Raw genomic sequence first — 21,342 nt, forward strand, 5'->3', positions numbered from 1 at the left:
GAGAAAGGCAAACCCTCCACTATATGGCAACGTGACGAGGAGCAAACAATCAGAGCATTGTTGATAATCACGTGATGGAGTAGCAATCATGTGGCTGACATACATTAAAGGAGAAAACAGATTTTGATTAGGCTGTGGGGTTGCATGCTCCACTGTAGGTCAGGGGTCAGAGGTCGGGGGGGGGGGGTGCTGGGGGTGAAAGTGTGCCATTGTAGGATGAGTACAAGGTCACAATGCACATGCAGCAGGTGAATCGTGCATAAAGAGCAGAACAAGGAAGGAGAAGTTCTCATACATACTGCTTAACACATGCGTTTCCTCATGAGAGTCATGCGATCTCGTTCAAAACATCGGCATGGTACCAACAGCGTTAGTAAGTGACAGTTTCCCATGAGTGGATGTCCAGTATGTTGACCAGGAAGAGAAGCGCATGCAATGCAGGAATGACACGATGGGCTGCATGATGTTCCCGACGGACCCTAACTTTACCTATACTGCTGCCCATCCCGTGGGCACGCATATTGCAGCTGGGTCAAGGTCGTGGATCGTAACCCATGAAGAGAGGTGGGCAACGTGTGACCGGGGATCTGAGGTCCCCCGACTGCTCGTTTCCCGAGTGTCCCCACGCCGGTGGATGGAAGGGCGATGGAGCTCGGCCTTGGGTTTGAGTTGATGTCATAGGTAAGAGAGCCGTATGCTGGTGGAGCAGGGAATGGTGAGCGACGGTGACAGTACGGCCATGGCGTGCTGTTTGTGTGGCACGGTGGGGGTAATGGATAGGAAAGCCATAGAATAGCAACAAGCAAACAAGTGAACATGTCAAGATTGAGAAAGATGAAAAGATGTAAAAAAAGAAAAGAAAAAAAAAAGTGTTGAATTTAAAAATATCTAAATACATACTTTCTGGAGGTTAAAGAAAAGATGATTATATCCCACTCATCTCACACCCACCACACATTTCATACTCCCTCCACATATCATCTCACTCCCACTCATCTCACACTCACCACACATTTCATACTCCCACTCATCTCATCTCACTCCCACTCATCTCACACTCCCTCCACATCTCATCTCACACTCCCCCCACATCTCATCTCACTCCCCCCTCATCTCACACTCCCTCCACATCTCATCCCACTCCCCCACATCTCATCTCACTCCCACTCATCTCACACTCCCTCCACATCTCATCTCACTCCCACTCCCACTCCCTCCACGTCTCATCTCCCTCCACATCTCATCTCACTCCCACTCATCTGACACTCCCTCCACATCTCACCTCACTCCCCCCTCATCTCACACTCCCTCCACGTCTCATCTCACTCCTCCCTTATCTCACTTCACTCCCTCATCTCACCTCACTCCCCCCTCATCTCACCTCACTCCCCCCTCATCTCACACTCCCTCCACATCTCATCTTACTCCCTCCACATCTCACACTCCCTCCACATCTCACACTCCCTCCACATCTCACACTCCCTCCACATCTCATCTCACACCGCACTCATCTCACACATTACACACACTCTCCACACTTTACTCATTTTCAACTCAGTCCCTCCTCTGCCCTTCACCAGCTGCACACTTAAATCGATTTGCTGGAAAACGCCCTACAAAGCGAAGCATAACCAGAGTGACGACATTAAAGGAACAAGTCCGTGTGGAGGGAGGCCTCCATGAACGTCATCAACACTTGACAAATAGGAATAAAACAAACATGGCGTCCCCAGAACGCAAATCGGACATCTCACATACGTCATCGGTATTCCAGAGATAATTTTGTGAAAGAAAAAGTCAGCTCGCATTTGAGAATTCAACCAATCACACCCCTTGTAAAAACAACAACAACAACATTTGGTCATCACTGGTAATGTAAGCAACTGTTTAAATTTTGTTTAAGAGAAAATGGGATCGTTCTTGATCGAGATGAGAAAAGCTACCGAGCACGATTTGGCGGCCTCAAGACCCACCACAATGGCCGCAGCACGTACACCAATGTGGTTCACCTTTGAGGTTCTTCGGTGAGTGGGCGGGCAACCGACGATGTGCCGCCGCTTGGCATGTTTAGCAACGGCGTGGTCGGAGTGTTGGGGCCGGTCGGTGGAGGTGGTGGTGTAAGGCCCGGTGTGAGAGGAGATTCCAGCGAAACATCCGGGGAGGAGCTGCCACCGGCACCGGGTGAAGGAACCAGCGCTGAAGACGAAGACGACGTTCGGCGGGGTGGGCCTAAGGTCCCCCGACGGGCCACCCAGTCAGTGTCCATTACGCGCACACCCATGCTGTAGAAGTGACGTTCCATTTGAATAAAAGAGAAAACAAACAAGGAAGAGATGTATTCAAAATGGTTTAAGGTGGGGGGTGGGGGGTGGGGGGTGGCAGCGTTTCACAATGACAGAGCAAAGTATGGAACAGCACCACGACAATTCAAACAAGAGGATGGAGAGCTTTGAAGATACGAAAAGAGGTTACACACTCACCAACCTGACCACCAAACATGACTTCATGAGGAGCCATTGAATCACAGCACAGAAAGTAATCAATAAGCTTGGTCAAATTGCTGTCACACTTCTGTTCATGGTTAAGCAACAGCTTGTCAAACAGCCCCGGAAGGGTTCCTTGTGCTTGGTGCCCCACACGCTCGGTGCCCCCCACGCTCGGTTCCCCCCCACGCTCGGTGCCCCCCACGCTCGGTGCCCCCCCACGCTCGGTGCCCTCCCCACGCTCGGTGCCCTCCCCACACTCGGTGCCCTCCCCACACTCGGTGTCCCCCCCCTTACTCGGTGTCCCCAACGATCGCTACCCCCCCCCCCCCCCACCTTCCATATTCAGACAACAACCTCATTGGTCGTTATTGCCTTGCCACAACACTCAGCGTACACACACGCACTGACAGACAGACCGACCGGCACACACACACACACACACACACACACACACACACACACACACACACACACACACACACACACACACACACACACACACACACACACACGGACAGACATGCACACGCACCGACAGACACACGCACACGCACCAACACACACACACACACACACCGACAGACACACACACCGACAGACACACACACCGACACACACACACACACACCGACTGACACACACACGCACCGATAGACACACACACACGCACCGACAGACACACACGCACCGACAGACATACACACACGCACCGACAGACACACACGCACCGACAGACACACACGCACCAGCACACACACAGACACGCACGGACAGACACACACACACACACACTGACAGCCAGACACACATGCACCGACAGACACACACACAGACAGACACACACACGCACCAACAGACACACACACGCACTGACAGACACACACACACGCACCGACAGACACACACACACATGCACGGACAGACACACACACACATGCACGGACAGACACACACACACGGACACACACAAGTACACACACAACCCGAAAACAATGTTTCCGGCACCTTCAGCTAGGGAGACATAAAAAACAAACTTTTACCCTCTTCACTGCCTGCAGCATGGAAAACCACCATTAGTACTGCAATCCATCAGATCAATATCAAAACTCACCCTCTACCATAAACCATGAGCGAACTTTCACCCCCTCCATAAGCAGGGTAAAGGAATTGATTACACTGGACAACAACAAATTTGCTACTGAGGTAAAAGTACATGTCTTAGACTTGGAGGAATTCGAGTATGCTTATTTTGAATCTGAAATCAGAATCAACACAACACATAAGAAATTTTTGTTCCCGAAAAAATTGGAAATACAATGTCACGTATTTTAACGAGTATAACAGCCCGCCAAAAATGACGGGTTGGAACAGTTTATTCGACGATACAGTCTCGTGAGCATGCCAAAGTCTGACGCCTCGGCCTAGTGCCAGGTGTACTTACATCTTTATTTATTTATTCATTAGACATCATACGGACGTAAACGAACACTCGTTTTGCTCCGCGTGTTGCACATCATGTGCAGTGAATTTCACCTCCCCGCACGTTGTATTTATTGTTATTTTTTTTTAAAAAACGCTTCTGTATAGCGTTGTTGAACCGTCGCATCCCAATCTTCCAGTCAAAGCTTAACCCACTGGAGCTGGCTGCATCCGAGGCTTTCAAACTGGTAGTCCACAATTTCCAGGAGAACCACAGAGCAGCCCACGTTGCCGAGTTGGTTCAAGATATGATAAAGGCCTTTGATGAAATGGGTTGCCATATGTCGCTGAAGTTGCATTTTCTTCATTCACACTTGGACTTCTTCCCAGCCAACCTTTATGATGTATGTAAGTGATGACTGATGAGCATAGTGAAAGGTTCCACCAAGATATCAGCAAAATGGAGACGCACTATCAGGGGGGTTTAAACCCCAACATGAGCCAACCTTGGTGATGTATGTACAGTCACGTGAAAAAGTAAGTACACCCCATGTAAAGTTTTGACTTTTTCAACATATTTCAACATACAGCTATTTGATTTTCATTTCAACAATATTGATAGATAAAGGTGATATAATATAACAAATATCATGAAACATTTACATTTTGTAGTCCATTGTATAATTTAAATAAGCATAAATGCAAATTTCGCAGGTGGAAAAAGTAAGTACACCCACCCCTTCATTTATCACTACTTCAAATACGTAAAATTAGAATCAGGTGAACCAGCTCAGGTGCAAATGATTAGACCATCGTCAGAGAGGATCTTGGAGGAACCTGTCTTATTTAAACCTCAGACATTTAGCTTGTTTGCTCTTTGTCGTTGAAGTGTGCGGCATCACCATGCCGAGATCAAAAGAGCTCTCTGAGGCCTTCAGAAATAAGATTATAGATGCCTACGAGTCTGGGAAGGGATTTAAAAAGATCTCCAAACAATTTGAAATCAATCATTCGACTGTCCGGCAGATCATCTACAAGTGGACAACATACCAAACAACTGCCAACATGTTCAGGCCAGGCCGCCCCAGCAAGTTCAGCCCGAGCGCAGACCGCAAGATGCTGAAAGAAGTCTCTAAGAACCCCAGAATGTCATCACGGGACCCACAGGTAGCTCTTGCCACTGTTGATGTCAAAGTGCACGAGTCTACCATTAGAAAGAGGCTGCACAAATTTGATCGACATGGGAGGTGTGACAGGAGGAAACCTTTCCTGTCCAGAAAGAACATCAGGGGAAGACTAAAGTTTGCCAATGAACACCGAGGCAAAGACCAGCACTTCTGGAACAATGTGCCCTGGACAGATGAGTCAAAGGTAGAGCTATTTGGCCACAGTACCAGAAGACATGTTTGGCGAAAACCAAAGACAGCATTTGACCACAAGAACCTGATACCAACTGTAAAGCATGGTGGAGGAAATATTATGGTTTGGGGCAGCTTTGCTGCATCAGGGCCTGGGCAGCTCACCATCATGGAATCCACTAGGAATTCTTCATTGTACCAGAGGGTGCTTGATGATAACGTGGGGCCATCTGTCGGAAAGTTGAAGCTCAACCGAAGGTGGACCTTGCAACATGACAATGACCCTAAACATACCAGTAAATCCACCAAGGAATGGCTGAAAATAAAGAAATGGAGGGTTCTGGAATGGCCAAGTCAAAGCCCGGATCGAAATCCCATCGAGATGTTGTGGGTGGATTTGAAACGAGCTGTGCATGCAAGAAACCCCTCAAACATCGCACAGCTGAAAGAATGCTGCATGGAGGAGTGGGCAAAAATTTCTCCCAGTCAATGTCAGAGACTGGTAGACAGTTATAAGAAACGCCTACTTGAGGTTGTTTCTGCCAAAGGGGGCAATACCACCTGTAAGAGCCAAGGGTGCTCTGGACAGATGAGTCAAAGGTCTTACTTTTTACTTTTTCCACATGCAAAATTTGCATTTATGTTTATTTAAATTATACAATGGAGTACAAAATGTAAATGTTTCATGATATTTGTTTTATTATATCACCTTTATCTATCAATATTGTTGAAATGAAGATCAAATAGCTGTATGTTGAAATATGTTGAAAAAGTCAAAACTTTACATGGGGTGTACTTACTTTTTCACGTGACTAAGTGATGAGCATAGTGAGAGGTTCCACCAAGATATCAGCAAAATGGAGACGCACTATCAGGGGGGTTTAAACCCCAACATGAGCCAACCTTGGTGATGTATGTAAGTGATGAGCATAGTGAGAGGTTCACCAAGATATCAGCAAAATGGAGATGCACTATCAGGGGGGTTTAAACCCTAACATGATGGGGGACTATTGTTGGTTTCTTCAGAAACAAAACACTGCTCATCACAAGCGTAAAAGCAAGTGGTTAAAGCATTTCTGAACAGTTAATGTATACTTTATAGTTGATACAATGTGTTTATGTTGTTCAATGTAACTGTTACTGTACATTATAGGAGGTGTTTATATTGTAACGAATTTGAGAAAGTGTAAAGCATGTGAGAATTATGGTTTTATGGTGTGGAAATGTCACCCTCCGTAATGTAAGGAAAGGTCGAAGCTCGTCCTCTTAGTTAATTGCATAAACCTACACGCAGGGCACCATATATCCTTTTAAATAGTTAGTCCCTTATTCTATGTAGTTTAAGGCTGTGTTTCCCAATAGTTTGACTCTTCATTGCACCGAATTAAATAAGAGTAGGTCCCATCTGCAAAGTGTCAGGTTTGGATTGTTTTCGCCGCAAATGGACTCCGTTGAGCACGCGGTCGGTTGGAAGAAGAAAGGCGGGTCTCCACCTCGTCATAGAGGGGAGGAGTGAGTCGGCCCCGCTCATCCAACCCAGAACGAGGGGTTTGGCTTGAGAGGGCGGAGAGAGAATGCTTGGGGGAGGTTCGCAAAGGTTCAAGGGTGGGGCTTATATAACCCGCGGGAGACGCCCAGAGAAGGGATGCGCTGGAGATGAGCAGGTGTGTCCAAGCCGCCGTGATACGTGCCGCGCTGCAGGAAATACGGACCGAGGCAACGCAAGGAGCGCGCGACGCAGCAGCGCGGAGAAAGGAACTTCGCCCGCGCAGTTTGGGACCGCGGGAGTTCGCACGACCGCGGCTCGGCTTCTTGACGGCGGTGCCTTCTGGCCCGACCGTGCCCAGTCCCCGCTGAACCTTCCTTGCCTCTCAAAGCCATCCATCTCCAAGCCATTCATTCCTGCCTGCATTTCCCCGTGTAAGTGTGAATGTTCGTCCGTCTTTCACGTTGTCCTGGGGTATTAATTAAGCTTGTATAGGTAAGCTAATGATTTCACTGTGTCTCCTGCTCCTTCCATTTCCCTGTATATAACCTTGACTGCTCTTTTTGCTTTGGCTTGTGCAAATAATTAATAAATCCTGTTATTCCTCCGTACTTCTTCTTCTTCTTCATTCTCGTTCGGTCGCTTTAGTGGTTTCAATATTGAGTGTACGTGGCGCGATTCGGCCAACGTTCAGGATCGGGTTTAGTGAAGGATAATGACTCGAACTTCGGGTTGCTAAAAACCGCTCGGCAACTAGACCATCCAAACCGGGGTTCAAGCGGTACTTGTCTCCCTAGTCTGCGGAGGGACGGACAAAGGTATTCGGGATAAACCCTGGACCCATAACCCTGATCCGTTCCATCCCGCGGGTTAGCGTTACAAGTGCCAGGAGCGGCGACGGCCAGGTAACGGACAAGGGGTTAACCCCCCCTTGCTAACGGGAGAGCCGTCGTTCCGTATCCGTAACAATATTGTTGCGGATATGAGGATTGCAATTTTTTTTGATTGTGTGTATTGTATTGTGGTAAATTGTTGTGTAACATTGTTTGAATATGGCCCCTCCTGCCTCCAGAGTTGTGTAAAGGTAAAAAGGGCGTCCGGTAGTTAATTCCATGAAACACCACATTGCAGGACACGATAAAACCCTTGTTCAGTAGCTTATATCTTATTATGTGTTTTAGAGTAAGGCCTTGTCTTCCATTAGAATGACACTCCATTGCACCAGGTAAAAGAGATAGATTCCCTTCATTCCCATTCCCCAAAACCTCCATTTCCCCCTTTCGTCATTGCCAAGCCTCGATTGCCAATTACGTCCCCTCCAATTGCCGCCATTGACCACGAGGCAGGGTTGGGGAAGAAAGGCGGGTCCCCACCTCGTCAGAGAGGGGAGGAGTGAGTCAGCCCCACTCAACCAACCACGAACAAGGGGTTGGACTTGGAGAGGGTGTGGCGAGAAACATCAAGGAGGTTCGCAAAGGTTGAGGGGCGGGGCCTAGATAACCCGCCGCGGGACGTTCCCGAGAGGGACATGAGATGGGCTGAGAAAGGAGAGGAGCTTTTACGAGAGATGAGCTGAGATCTGAGATGAGCTATGACAAGAGCTGAGTTGTGAGGTCCAAAAGCGGAGGTCATCCAGGGAAGCGCAAAAGCCTGCTATTCGTCACCTTGCTCGCCAGCGGCAGCGTCTACAGCAGCAGCAGCAGCAGCGTCCCCAGCAGCCACAACGCTCGCCAGCCATTTGGGGCCTGGACGGCGGTTTGGAGCAGGGCCGCGGAGGAACGGCGGCTGCCCAACGCGCCGATTCGTGCTGCCGAACCAATTGGACTTTCCTCTCTTCCAGCCAATTCCTATCATCATTCCCCGTGTGAGTCGTCTTTGTTTGTTCTGTCCTGGGTAGGTAATTAAGTCTGTATAAGCTAGTAATTTGCACTGTGTTACCTGTTTTTTTCATGTCCGCTGTAAATACCCGTGACTGCTCTTTTTGCTTATGTGTGTGTAAATAATAATAAACCCCGTTACTCTTCTGTACGTCTTCTTCTTCTTCCTCTTTGCATTCGTCGTCTTAGTCTTTTCCATATTGAGTAGCTGTGGCGCGATACGGCCAACGTCTGGGTGAATCGGGTTTAGTCGGGAAAAAACTGTTCGGCCGCGGCGCCTCCGCTCGGCAAACAACATCCTTAACCGCGGACCGTAACAATTGGTGTCAGAAGTGTCGGATTCGAACCTGAAGCGTTTAACGCGCTCAAAATTACAAAGTACCGAAATTGCTTTTGTTTTATAAAACCCGAATTTTGAAATCGCGCCATGGCTGGTCAAGGCGACGGGATGCCGGTGGGAGAGATAGACGGGGTAGAATCGACCCAGGACCTCGGGGAAATGTATGTGGATGAAAGAGAGGAGGAGAACATTGGCAATGAGGTTGAGGGGGTATCAGGCGCACAAAATGGCGTTCTCACGCACGAGGTTTCAGGCGCGCAAAATGGCGTCCTCGCGCACGTGGGTGTAGCGGCACCAAATTTGCCGCGCCCGTGACCATAGCAGCGCCACCGGTGGATTTGAACCTTTTTATGATGCAAATGAAGGCCCTTATGGAAAAGAATAGTGAGCAATTGGGAGACCAAATTAGAGGTTTGAAAAGCAGTATGGGACAAATGGGGAACCGGATGGAGGCTCAGAATGAGCAATTGGGGGTAATGAGGGACGAAGCGAGGGGTACCGGGGAGGGGTTAGACAATAATTTTAAGGGATTAGACAAGAAATTTGGGAAGTTAGACGACAAATTTGAGGGGTTAGACAACGGGATAAAGGAGGTGAGAAAGGGGTTAATGGGGTTAGAAAATAGGATGGAAGGCAAATTGCAGGAAATAGGGGAGCAATCCGCCCGAGAAATTAAACAAATGGGAGAGCAGATAGAGGAGGTGAAAATCGGGGTAGAAACCAAACTGGATGCTCAGAGGGATGAATTGGGACAGATGAGGGTGGCATCTACAAAAGAGAGGGAGGAGATGAAAGAGGAGATACGACGAGGTGTAAGTGAGGAGGTCTCGGGGGTACGCGAGGAGGTAAAGCGAGGTGCAAAGCGTATAGAGAAAGAGGTGAGAAATGGAACGGCTAGGTTACAAGGGGGCATAGAGGACCTGACGGAGGAGGTGGAACAGCTGACGGAGGGACAGACGGAGTTAGTGGAGCAGGTTCAAAGGAACACTGCGGTACTAGGAGGGTTAAAGGCGACACAAAAAGAAATTAAAAATGACAATAGCGACACAGAGGCAATGTCAGATGGTACATGAGGGACTGACAATGAGGTTGGACGAGGTGACAGAGGTAATGGAGACAAAGGACCAGCAGGTGAGGATGCACATAGAGACGGTCACGGTAGCCTTAGAGGACGAGATAGAGGAGACGCACCGGGAAATAAAAGAGGTGAAGCAAAAATTAAAGGAAGTGGAAGACGAGGTGAGTGAAATTAAGAAGAGACGGACAGAAACTAAGAGAGAAATACAGGAGGAGGTGATGGAATATGTTCAAGGTCGGTGCTCAAATCGTGATGTGGTGCTCACTAACCAAATAAAGAGTTTGCAGGTGGCGAAGGAGGTGCAGAGACGAGGTGCCAAGGTGAGTGGCGATATACGTGGAAATGTATATGATGTGAGGAAAGCTTCAGTCGGCTTGGGGGTTGATTTGGATCCGGGTGTTCGTGAGAGGCCGTTGGTGAAGTGTGCGACAGGTACGGTGTGCGAAGGAGGAGGTGTGCGAGAATGTCCGACTCTGGGGTGTGTGAGGAAAAAGTGCGCGCCAAGGAGTGAGTGTGCTGTCGAGAGTGAGTCGGTCGTAGCGCGTGTGCGAGGGAGCACATGGAAGCGCGTAGTGAGGAGTGTTACAGAGGATGTAACAAGAAAGTGTACACCTGTGGTGAGTGTTACGGAGGAAGTAACGGGAGAGTGTGCGCAAGAGGATGCGCGAGAAAGGTGTGTAATGGACGGGTGCATGGGGAAAGAGTGCGCTGTCAAGAGTAAGGGAGGATGCACGCCTGTGGTGAGTGTTACGGAGGAAGTAACGGGAGAGTGTGCGCAAGAGTGTGCGCGAGAAAGGTGTGTAACGGACAGGTGCATGAGGAAAGAGTGCGCTGTCGAGAGTGGTGGTGAAAGTAGTGAGAGTGACACGGAGCGTGAGTTGGTTGTGACAGGTGAGAGAGGATGTACACCTGGAATGGAAGGATGCACACCTGGAATGGTAGAGCGTGTGTGGGAATGCACACTTGAGTTGGTAGTGAGGCACGTGGTTGGGTGTGCGAGTGAGAGCACACCTGTGATTGTCACGGAGGAGGTGACCGAGGAGGGGGCACGAAGAGGTGTGTTGGTGAGGTGTGCGAACGACGAGTGTGTGCCAAGGTGTTCGGTGGTCAGGTGTGTGACCAAGTCTGTGAGCGAAAGAACGAGTGCAATAACGAAGTATGCGGGGTGTACAGGCGGCGTTGGAGCATCGAGCTCAGTGAGGGTGAAAGGGGTAGCGTATGCGTGTAAGCATGCAGGTGAGGCATCGACGGTAACCGGGGTAGCGGTTAGAACGACATTTAGCCGAATCGGGCCCTCGGTGCGCGTCGGGCAGCTTCATGTGCCGCGAGGACCAGTGGGGATCCGAACCACGGCGGGTTCGAAAGGACTGCCGTACGTGATCCACGCTGGGCCGCGTTTGGAACGGCCGCGTCCGTGCTCCACTAGGTGGAGCGGGCAGCCCGATAGGAAGGGTCGTCATGGCGACCCCTTTTTTTTGAGGCGTTCCGGCAGGTCGAGATCGGGCCATGGGATGGCTCCGTGCCGAGGTGGTGCGTGGGATCTCGGCCCGTGTAAGCGTCCTTCCCTTCACCGAGTGTCAGACATATCCAACCGCCGGCACCAAGCAACCCGCATTCATTGCTCGGCCGTGCGAATCCGGGCTGGAGGAGTGAATTGGCGCACCGAGAGGCATTAGTAAGTGGATTGTGATGATGGTGATAGTGATAGTGATTTGATACGAAATTTAGAATAGTGAGTAGAATTGGCAGTAATTGGAAAATTTTTGATTGGTTGGAATTTGGAGAGCAAAATTGGTAGTGGAACGTCCCCGATGTGGTGGGATGGCAACTCTGTCATCCCTCACAGCGGGGGCAAAGGAGCACTAGTTTTATGGGGTTTATGGCAGTGTAAGCTCGCCGAAGGAGGGTTAGGATATCGTGTGTAGGGATCTAGCGAAAATGACAATAGGTAACGTTAAGGTCAGGTAGCTACATTGGACAGGTAGCTGGGGACGCAGGTAGATTAGTGTGGATGATAATGACGAGGGAGCGCAATAGTTTAAAGGGACGACTGGGAAGCGCGAGTTTCAGAGGGGAGTAGTTAGATGAGATGATGCCGTGTGTTTGAGGATTGGAAGTGTATTGTGAAAAGTGTGTGAGGAACAGGTGTGATTGCACAGGTGTGCAACTGAACAGGTGGATGGAGCAGTGTATGAGGGAGTAGTGGTGATTGCGTGTGGTGTTGACCAAATGGTCCAGGAAGAGGAGGAGGGTGCAGGTGGCACCAGGTGTGAGTGCACAGGTGTGCACCAACAGATGTATGGAATAAATGGTTGTGTGAAATACATGGAATGTGGATACATGGAGTGTGGAGTATATGGAGTGTGGAGTATATGGAGTGTGGAGTATATGGAGTATTGGAATGGATGGTCGTGGAGTGAGTATTGGTGGAAACTATGGAGTGGAGTGGATGGTGCGAAGGTGTGAGTGGGGGAAGGATGGACCCCCATCACGAATACCCGGGGAGGGTAGTGTAAGTGTTAGGTAGAGGGTATAGGTAAATTGTGGTTGGATATTGGCATCTGTGGTGCATGGTGGAAGAATGGTATTTGGATGGGTGCATTAGTGTTGTGGAAATGGCTGGGCGTGTAGCCTGTTAGTGTGTGTAGTTGGTTTGGGCACTCCACCACTGTGAGGATGTCGGCCAGGTGAGGCCGCAGGTGGGCTCTGGGAGCCGGTAGAGTTGTTGTGGATGGGGCCCGAGGATCCGGAGGACGGACCCGGGTAGCCCAGTGACCCGGGTAACCAAGGGGTGACAGAGCCAGGAGGGGCCTTCCCCAGTAGATAGGTTAGGGTGAGGAGCTAGGTAAGCTCGGGTGGCAACTGCAGTGGTGGAGGTGTGCAGGTGGGTAGACCTGCTGGGAGAGCTACACGGCCTAGTCCTGAAATTGTGCAAGGGCACCGGGAGTTGAATCGGGGGAGTGAGACCCCAAATTGAGAAGCACCACAGTTTGGTCAATGGGAATTTGGTTTTTAAAACCACATAGAGTAAGATTGCCAATGGTTTGGCAGGGAAAGACCCCGGGTAGTGTAAAAGTGTGTTCAAGTCATTTAGAGGATAGCTCGGATTGAAGTCTCCTCGCACCATCTGCATGCACTCACCTGAGATGACGTACCTCCACACCATGCCATGTGTTTAATTATTTTTGATGCAGATGTTTGGAATGTGAGACGCATCATGACGTGGGTGTGACATTGTGCTTGATGTTCCATCTCTTCCTCCTTATGAGGATTGATGATGAATTGATGATGGCAAATTTTGAAGTAGAGGGATTGTGAAGACGAATTTGGTATAAGGGAAATATGGGGAAGACGTGACAGTAGTGACGAATTTGTAAAGGTGTAGATTTTGTACATATGGGGTAAGGGCAAGGGTAGTGTAGGTGACAGGGGGGGTGACGTACGGTAGGGACGAGCTTTCTCACTTCGCTCTCCGTACGCACTTCACCCTGCATTGCCTTGTTTGATGTGTACCCTTGTGACCTTACCCCTCGCTCATCTGTCTTCCCCCCTTTTGTCTCCCACATGACCTGTGCGCCATTGGGCGCCGAGGGGAGCGTGCGTGAGTCCGCCATTGTGCGCCCGGAACTCCCAGAACCAGCTGTCTGCATCGATGCACCACATTATGGACCACATGTCTGTGGCCGAGCACCACTTATGGACCCCATGGGTTGGGGCATGGCCCCTCTGCTGGAACCGGCCATGAAGGCCCGAAATCTTGCTGGCGGACCTTGGCCACAGGGCACCGATGCCCCACAGGTGAACCACACGTAGTCGGCCCCCTGTGAGCCATAAATAAAATAAAAACAGACACGTTAGTTGCATTTTATTGCAAATAGGCCGCCAGCAAAGGAAAAAGACAACATCTGGAAGAAATAATAATAGCCAGCAGAGGGAGCCGAAGAGCAAGAGGTCACCTGCAGGGTTAGGGGTTGTTTGGTTATTTTTATTATTGAACATTGATGAACTGTGGTGACTGCACCGATTGGTGCTGGAGGGTGTGTTGGTGCGTTTTGGGTGCTTTCATGGTGCATTGATGCAGAGCAGACTGTCTCCCCCCCAGAAAGAACAATCACAGGTCCTGGGTTAGTTTTGTAAATAAAAGTAGCGTCAATTGTAAATAATGCTCCCCACCATCAGTGTATAGTTTGAAGACCATTCCGCAATTCGGTTAACTGTGGGCGTGTCTGTTAGGCAGGGTGCAATGGAGCGGCGGGACACATTTATCTATGTTTTAAAACTGTCGCACTCAGGGTCAGGTTAAAAGTAGAGGGAACTACACCTACGTGTCACACTAAATTAAAGTTATAGGCCCGGGACGTGTCTAAGAGGAGGAGGGTGCAGTGTTGCGGATATGAGGATTGCAATTTTTTTTGATTGTGTGTGTTGTATTGTGGTAAATTGTTGTGTAACATTGTTTGAGTATGGCCCCTCCTGCCTCCAGAGTTGTGTAAAGGTAAAAAGGGCGTCCCGGTAGTTAATTCCATGAAACACCACATTGCAGGACACGATAAAACCCTTGTTCAGTAGCTTATATCTTATTATGTGTTTTAGAGGAAGGCCTTGTCTTCCATTAGAATGACACTCCATTGCACCAGGTAAAAGAGATAGATTCCCTTCATTCCCATTCCCCAAAACCTCCATTTCCCCCTTTCGTCATTGCCAAGCCTCGATTGCCAATTACGTCCCCTCCAATTGCCGCCATTGACCACGAGGCAGGGTTGGGGAAGAAAGGCGGGTCCCCACCTCGTCAGAGAGGGGAGGAGTGAGTCAGCCCCACTCAACCAACCACGAACAAGGGGTTGGACTTGGAGAGGGTGTGGCGAGAAACATCAAGGAGGTTCGCAAAGGTTGAGGGGCGGGGCCTAGATAACCCGCCGCAGAACGTTCCCGAGAGGGACATGAGATGGGCTGAGAAAGGAGAGGAGCTTTTACGAGAGATGAGCTGAGATCTGAGATGAGCTATGACAAGAGCTGAGTTGTGAGGTCCAAAAGCAGAGGTAATCCAGGGAAGCGCAAAAGCCTGCTATTCGTCACCTTGCTCGCCAGCGGCAGCGTCTACAGCAGCAGCAGCAGCAGCAGCGTCCCCAGCAGCCACAACGCTCGCCAGCCATTTGGGGCCTGGACGGCGGTTTGGAGCAGGGCCGCGGAGGAACGGCGGCTGCCCAACGCGCCGATTCGTGCTGCCGAACCAATTGGACTTTCCTCTCCTTCCAGCCAATTCCTATCATCATTCCCCGTGTGAGTCGTCTTTGTTTGTTCTGTCCTGGGTAGGTAATTAAGTCTGTATAAGCTAGTAATTTGCACTGTGTTACCTGTTTTTTTCATGTCCGCTGTAAATACCCGTGACTGCTCTTTTTGCTTATGTGTGTGTAAATAATAATAACCCCGTTACTCTTCTGTACGTCTTCTTCTTCCTCCTCTTTGCATTCGTCGTCTTAGTCTTTTCCATATTGAGTAGCTGTGGCGCGATACGGCCAACGTCTGGGTGAATCGGGTTTAGTCGGGAAAAAACTGTTCGGCCGCGGCGCCTCCGCTCGGCAAACAACATCCTTCACCGCGGACCGTAACAATATATTGTGCAATGTGCTTGATTTTTAAATAAACAATGCCTGAAAAATGTCATTTTTCTGTAACTAAAAGTCCTGACGTACTGACTCAATTCAGACTTCAGATTTGGCATCGGCATGCTCAGGTTTATGAAGGCCACCTATATTCATCTCAGTAGCAGACGGAAAGTTTTTTTTAAATTGTCCAGTGTTATTGGAACAAACCTTAAATGATACATCTCTTCTCCAACTCCCTGATTTCTGATCATCAGTTTCGCTTCCATCTCGGATATACTTCTTCATTGTGAACAATCGATGGATTCCTCAAATCTTAAAAATAATCGTCAGGGCCATAGCACCGGACATGTCCCACATTCATTTCTGTCTGACACCCCAACCCGGTTTCCAAACTGTCCGATAAAGGTATCCAGGGCTCTCCTCAACTGCATACTATCACATTTCCCGTACGCTTGCAGGTAGCCTACATGGAGTGTTCTAGGACCAATTTGCCATTGATAAACATCAAAGACCTCTCAATTAATGGCAAATTAATTGTATCACTTTGGAGATGACTCCATGCTGTGCAGGATAGGGTCCTTAGGCCAAGGTCAGGCAGGGTGCAGTAACATTCCTCTTTGCCAATCTTTAAAAAATAACTAACTGGTCGCCTCCCATTAATAGATTTTAATGTAATAACACCTCATATTGTCACTTTAATCTTCCATAAAGACCGGATAGCAAATCCCATAACTCATTTTTATGGTTAGCCTTCGGGAAAGATAAGCTCTCTGAAACTCTTGGACCTTACACTGTAATATCGAACCTATCTTGGGCAGATCATATCTCCAAGATTCCCTCTCACCCGCAAGATTAAGTTCATCCTCTGCAATTCGCAATGTACTGTCCAACAGTATGCAAGATCTTCATCCAACGCGTCATGAAATATGGCCGCCCCTGTGGACTCAAGCTGCTGCTTGTCATCTTGCCACCCCCGAGGCTGTGAAATCTAAGACTCTCCGTGTCTAACATTTCCGACAGGAGGCCAAGTCGTCTCAGGGTATGCTTCTTGCTCACCACCAGCAGATTGGTCACCTTGCTATATTTTACCGGATCGATTCTGGTGTTGCCCTTCCTGCCCTCTCACGTCTCTGCCAAACTTCTACTCCTCCAATTTTCACAGATTCTACCATAAACTCTTTCCTAGCTTCCTTTCCCCAAGTCTAAAGTTGATCCTCACCTCTTGATTTATCTCACCCTCTCCGCCCTTTCTACCACTTGTGAAATCTTCCCCAGCCTATCAACCTGAGCTCTTCCTTCTAGGATTTCAAGAATTCTGCCCACCATCATCTCATGGTCTCTTACACTTGCATCTTTGAGCGGTGTCCTACATCTAGTGAGGCCCTGTTCCCCCTTTCACATGGGACTCCTCCATGGTATGGTGTCTCTGCATGGTATTTTCCTCTAGTTTTATAATCATCCCATTTTGTGTTCCACCTGGTATTTCACTTTCTATGAGCTTTGATACCCATGAGCAGGTACATTTGCAGACACCTACGTCCTACGAGCAGGTACCTTTGCAGAAAACAATTCATTTTGACAAATATACAATGGCACACAAGGAGAAGGAAAAAAAGGGGATATATAAAAGCAATAGACAATAAAAATGGCTTTTAAAATGACAGAGATGAAAATGGAAGAATTCAGACAGAATACCTTTGGATTTTCCTCAGGCTGGCATGTCGGAAAGAGAGAAGAAAACTTAGAAATGTTATTGGGGGAGAAGAGAAGAGAGAGGGGGGCTTTTTGCCATCTCGACTTCATACATGATATTTTACCCCAATAAAGCCTTATAGAAACACTTAACAAACACTTTGTATAGCTTTGTTTACACCACTGCTGAATAAAACAAAAGTTGCAAACTTTATCTGGAACGAAAGCAAGCTTTTGTTTATCGAGGACGAGTTCCAGCTTTGCCGGTGGATTTCTTACGCAGGTTCCGTCAGAACATAAGAGGCCTCGTCAAAATAAAATAAAGCACAGACATGAACAACAGACAACGCATTGCAGGACGATGAAGTGCTATCCACGCGTTGCGACTCGTGCTTGTTCGTACACATCTTAGTATCCTATTTGTCCGAGCAACGTCAAAGTCACAGCAACATACAGAGAGATGCGAGATCGCCATTGATCGCTCTCACGGCAACACCTACACAGTGGCTGCAAACGAATGTTGAATTAAATATATCAGTCAACTACTTGTGGACATAACATACTACAACATCGATTGTGATAATACAAACAACGGGATGTAAACCATCACGAGGTGAGGAGATATACCTTACTCTGTTACAGAGCATGGCTGTTGCTTTGCCGGAAGTCAATCGGGAAGAAAATTTTAATTTGTTCAGGATAACTCGCCTATTTCTTTACGAAGGACAGCATGGGATTCTTAACGTCCACCAAATAATACCGGCAGACAGTACATCCGGCTTAATGGCGATCCCAGGGATGGCACACACATCGATGCTTCCCCCTGCCTGTGAAACACCCGGATGAGACTTTATAACTAAGTCAGGATTCAAACCCGGGTTAGACGGCTCAAAGGCGAGTGTGCGTCTGCTAAACTATCCTACCGGCCGAAAACCAACATGATGCGTTACTTACACAAAGGAGTTAGTAAATGTTCATCGTAATCAAGATGAATGATGACTACAAGTCTGCAATAGCAAAACATAGATATAAAAGTGCCAGATAAACTAATTATTTATGATATAATTTCAACAACTCTTTAATGGAAAAGCTCTCGTTTCTTTGGCAGGGAAATGAAATCTGATCTGCTTCACCTTGAAAACTAAACGAACTACTAACTTCTAATCTGGTGTGTGGGTGTATCTACGCATAAGGGAGAACACTATTGAAAATTGGGTCGCCACGTCAAAATCTAAGATGGCCACCGCCATGTATGTCTGAACCTTGTGAGCGGAATATCTTGAAAAATAAGCGAAGTACCAACTTCTAATCTGGTGTGTGGGTGTATCTAGGCACAAGGAAGGACGCTGTTTAAAATTGGGTCGCCACGTCAAAATCCAAGATGGCCACCTTGCGTCTTCCACTTTGTCAACTCATCACTTCACCGGCGGGGGACCTAGGCGTAACGCTTGTTTTTCAAGATATTTCGCTCACAAGGTTCAGACATATATATGGCGGCGGCCATTGTGGATTTTGACGTGGCGACCCAATTTTCAATAGCGTTCTTCCTTATGCCGAGATACACCTACACACCAAATTAGAAGTTGGTACTTCGCTTATTTTTCAAGATATTCATCTCACAAGTTTCAGACATACATGGCGGTGGCCATCTTGGATTTTGACGTGGGTTGCACCCACGCACCAAATTAGAATTCGGTCCTTCGCTTACGCACGCACGTACGCACGCACGTACGCACGCACGCACGTACGCACGCACACACGCCCGCAGGGGAACACCATAGTCCCTCTTTCGCTCCATGGTGCGACGGGGGACAATAAGGTGGTTACTTTCTATTTCTTAGCCTTGATGCCAGAGAGGTAGAAACTGCCCACTCACATTAATTATGACAAGCACAGTAAGGAGGAGGTGGATGGGACACGTACCCATCTTGCTGGAAGTCCATGGAGATGTTATCTGTGGCGATGCTGTGTGGACGCGTGTCCTGCTCAGCATCCGGGGAGTTGGGAGGCTCGTAGTTTGCATTGTGATTGTTTGTCGGACTCTCATTTTCACCGTCGGTATCTGGCATTATGAACTCAACCTCTAGAGGTAGTGGAGGAATAAGGTATGAGAATAAAATGGAGATGTGAAATGCATTTACCTTTTCATAAAGCAAGCACAGGTTTAATGAGTGGATGAACCAAATTATTACACATTCCCTCCAAAAGCATTGTTTATTTTGAATCAAAATACATTTCATATATTTATTTATTTTGGATACCAAGTCGAGGCTCATGTAAGAGCTAACACATAGAACATACAATAAAGGGGGGAGGAGAGCGAGAGAGTGAAAAAACACCAGTATAGAGCAGGGACATCGGGAGATCTGTGGAAGGGAGAGGACTGGGGCGGGTTACACGGGATGAACAAGATGGACACGACAGGGGATTTCAGGAAAGAAAACGGGATTTGGAAAAGGTGGATTTGGGGTGGACTAACGGGGGTAGAAAAGATCAGGGTTTTGGATGCGAGAAGATAAGAGATGGTGGTGAACAGCTGTTTTTAAGACGTGGAGGGAGGAGTGGGATTGAAGAGTTCGTTCCAGAGGCGGAAAAAAAGAGGAATGAAAGAGTGAAGGTGAGTAGAGTATCTTGATTTTGGCAGTTTCACCAGAAAAGGGTTGCTGGCAGATCTTGTGCGACCTGTAGGAGTATTTGGGGGATGGAGCACACCTTCTCTGTTCTCTTCACCCTCTCTCTTAATCAAGGTCATCTGCCATCAGCTTGGAAATCAGCCAACATTACCGATTTACACAAAAAAGGTGAAAAAACCGATCCTTGCAACTACAGACCAATCAGCCTGCTCCCAATAATGAGCAAGGTCATGGAATCAATCATCGCTTCTGATATCAAATTCTTCCTCTTCATTCCTCATCCCTCAGATCGGCAGGCAGCATCCTTTTCACTGTCTGCAGACCTGGACAATATCACAAACTGGTCAAACAAGTGGAACATGTCTTTCAATCCTGACAAATCTCACACTGTCACTATGTCTCTCCGAAAAGACCGACTGGACAACCCCCCCATCCACTTTCTCAACAATCCTCTTGAAGAAGTTCTGTTACTCAAGCTTTTGGGTCTCACTGTCTGCCATGATCTTTCCTGGGAAACCACATTTCCAAGCTGGCCTCCAAAGCCAGTCGCCGACTGGGCATCCTCCGTCATGCAAAGTCGTTTCTGGGCACTTCTGAGCTCCTCACCACATACAAAGCTTTCATCTGCAGCTTGATGGAATACTGCTCTCCCTTCTGGGTTGGTGCTCCTCCCTCATACCAAGCTCGGCTTCACGCTGTAGAAACCAAGGCTTTCAGAATAATTGGAATCTCCTGCGATGATGCTGACTCTGAGGGCCTCTCACTCTCTCACCGCAGGCAGGTTGGTGGTCTTTATCTTCTACCCACTCCTCTCCGGCCGAGCAACTCCTGCTCTGTCTGTGCTCCGTCCCCCAAATATTCCTGCAGGACGCACAGGATCTGCCAGCAATCACCTTCTGATGAAACTGGCAAAATCAAGACTCTCTGCTCATCTTCACTCTTTCATTCCTCTTTTTCCCCACCTCTGGAACAAACTTCCACTCGCTCATTGAAGAGATTCAATCTCACTCCTCCATCCAAGTCTTCAAAACAGCTGTTCCCCACCATATCCTATCCTTCCCCATCCAAAACCTTGAGTTTTTCTTTCCCCATGAATACACCCCAAATCCACATTTTCCAAATTCAATTTTCTTTCCTGAAATCCTTTGTAGTGTCCATCTTGTTTATCCAATAATCCTGGCCTCCAGCCCTCTCCCTTCCACAGATCTCCCGATGTTCCTGTTATCTACTGTTGTTTCCCTCTCTCTCCCCCTCTTGTCTCCTGATCCTTTTATTTCATGTTGTACGTGTGTTTCTGTTTTTAGGTGTTTTATGTGTTAGCTCTTACACGAGCCTCGACTTTGTATACAAAAAAGCACCATATTAAA

General features: G+C 48.3%; 2 protein-coding genes across 5 annotated transcripts in view; one reads left to right on the forward strand and one right to left on the reverse strand.

Annotated features, from left to right (window-relative positions):
- The window catches only part of LOC137433778 (rho GTPase-activating protein 44), a 171,131-nt gene that overhangs the window by 11,705 nt on the left and 138,084 nt on the right, over positions 1 to 21,342 (reverse strand). For 3 of the 4 annotated variants that reach the window (XM_068126089.2, XM_068126088.2, XM_078786126.1), the window contains 3 exons: positions 19,266 to 19,425; positions 2,010 to 2,282; positions 490 to 747 (listed from right to left, as the gene is read on the reverse strand). In XM_068126089.2, the coding sequence (XP_067982190.1) occupies positions 490 to 747; positions 2,010 to 2,282; positions 19,266 to 19,425 (691 nt within the window). The remainder of the gene's footprint in view (positions 1 to 489; positions 748 to 2,009; positions 2,283 to 19,265; positions 19,426 to 21,342) is intronic. The other variant, XM_068126090.2, reaches the window with a different exon arrangement.
- Positions 13,594 to 21,342, forward strand: part of LCMT1 (leucine carboxyl methyltransferase 1) — a 272,789-nt gene continuing 265,040 nt past the window's right edge. Inside the window, exon 1 of the mRNA XM_078786137.1 lies at positions 13,594 to 13,842. Within this exon, the coding sequence (XP_078642263.1) occupies positions 13,609 to 13,842 (234 nt within the window). The 5' untranslated portion in view covers positions 13,594 to 13,608. The remainder of the gene's footprint in view (positions 13,843 to 21,342) is intronic.

Source organism: Myxine glutinosa, chromosome 10, assembly GCF_964187855.1.
Source record: "Myxine glutinosa chromosome 10, kmMyxGlut1.1, whole genome shotgun sequence".
NCBI lineage: Eukaryota > Metazoa > Chordata > Myxini > Myxiniformes > Myxinidae > Myxine > Myxine glutinosa.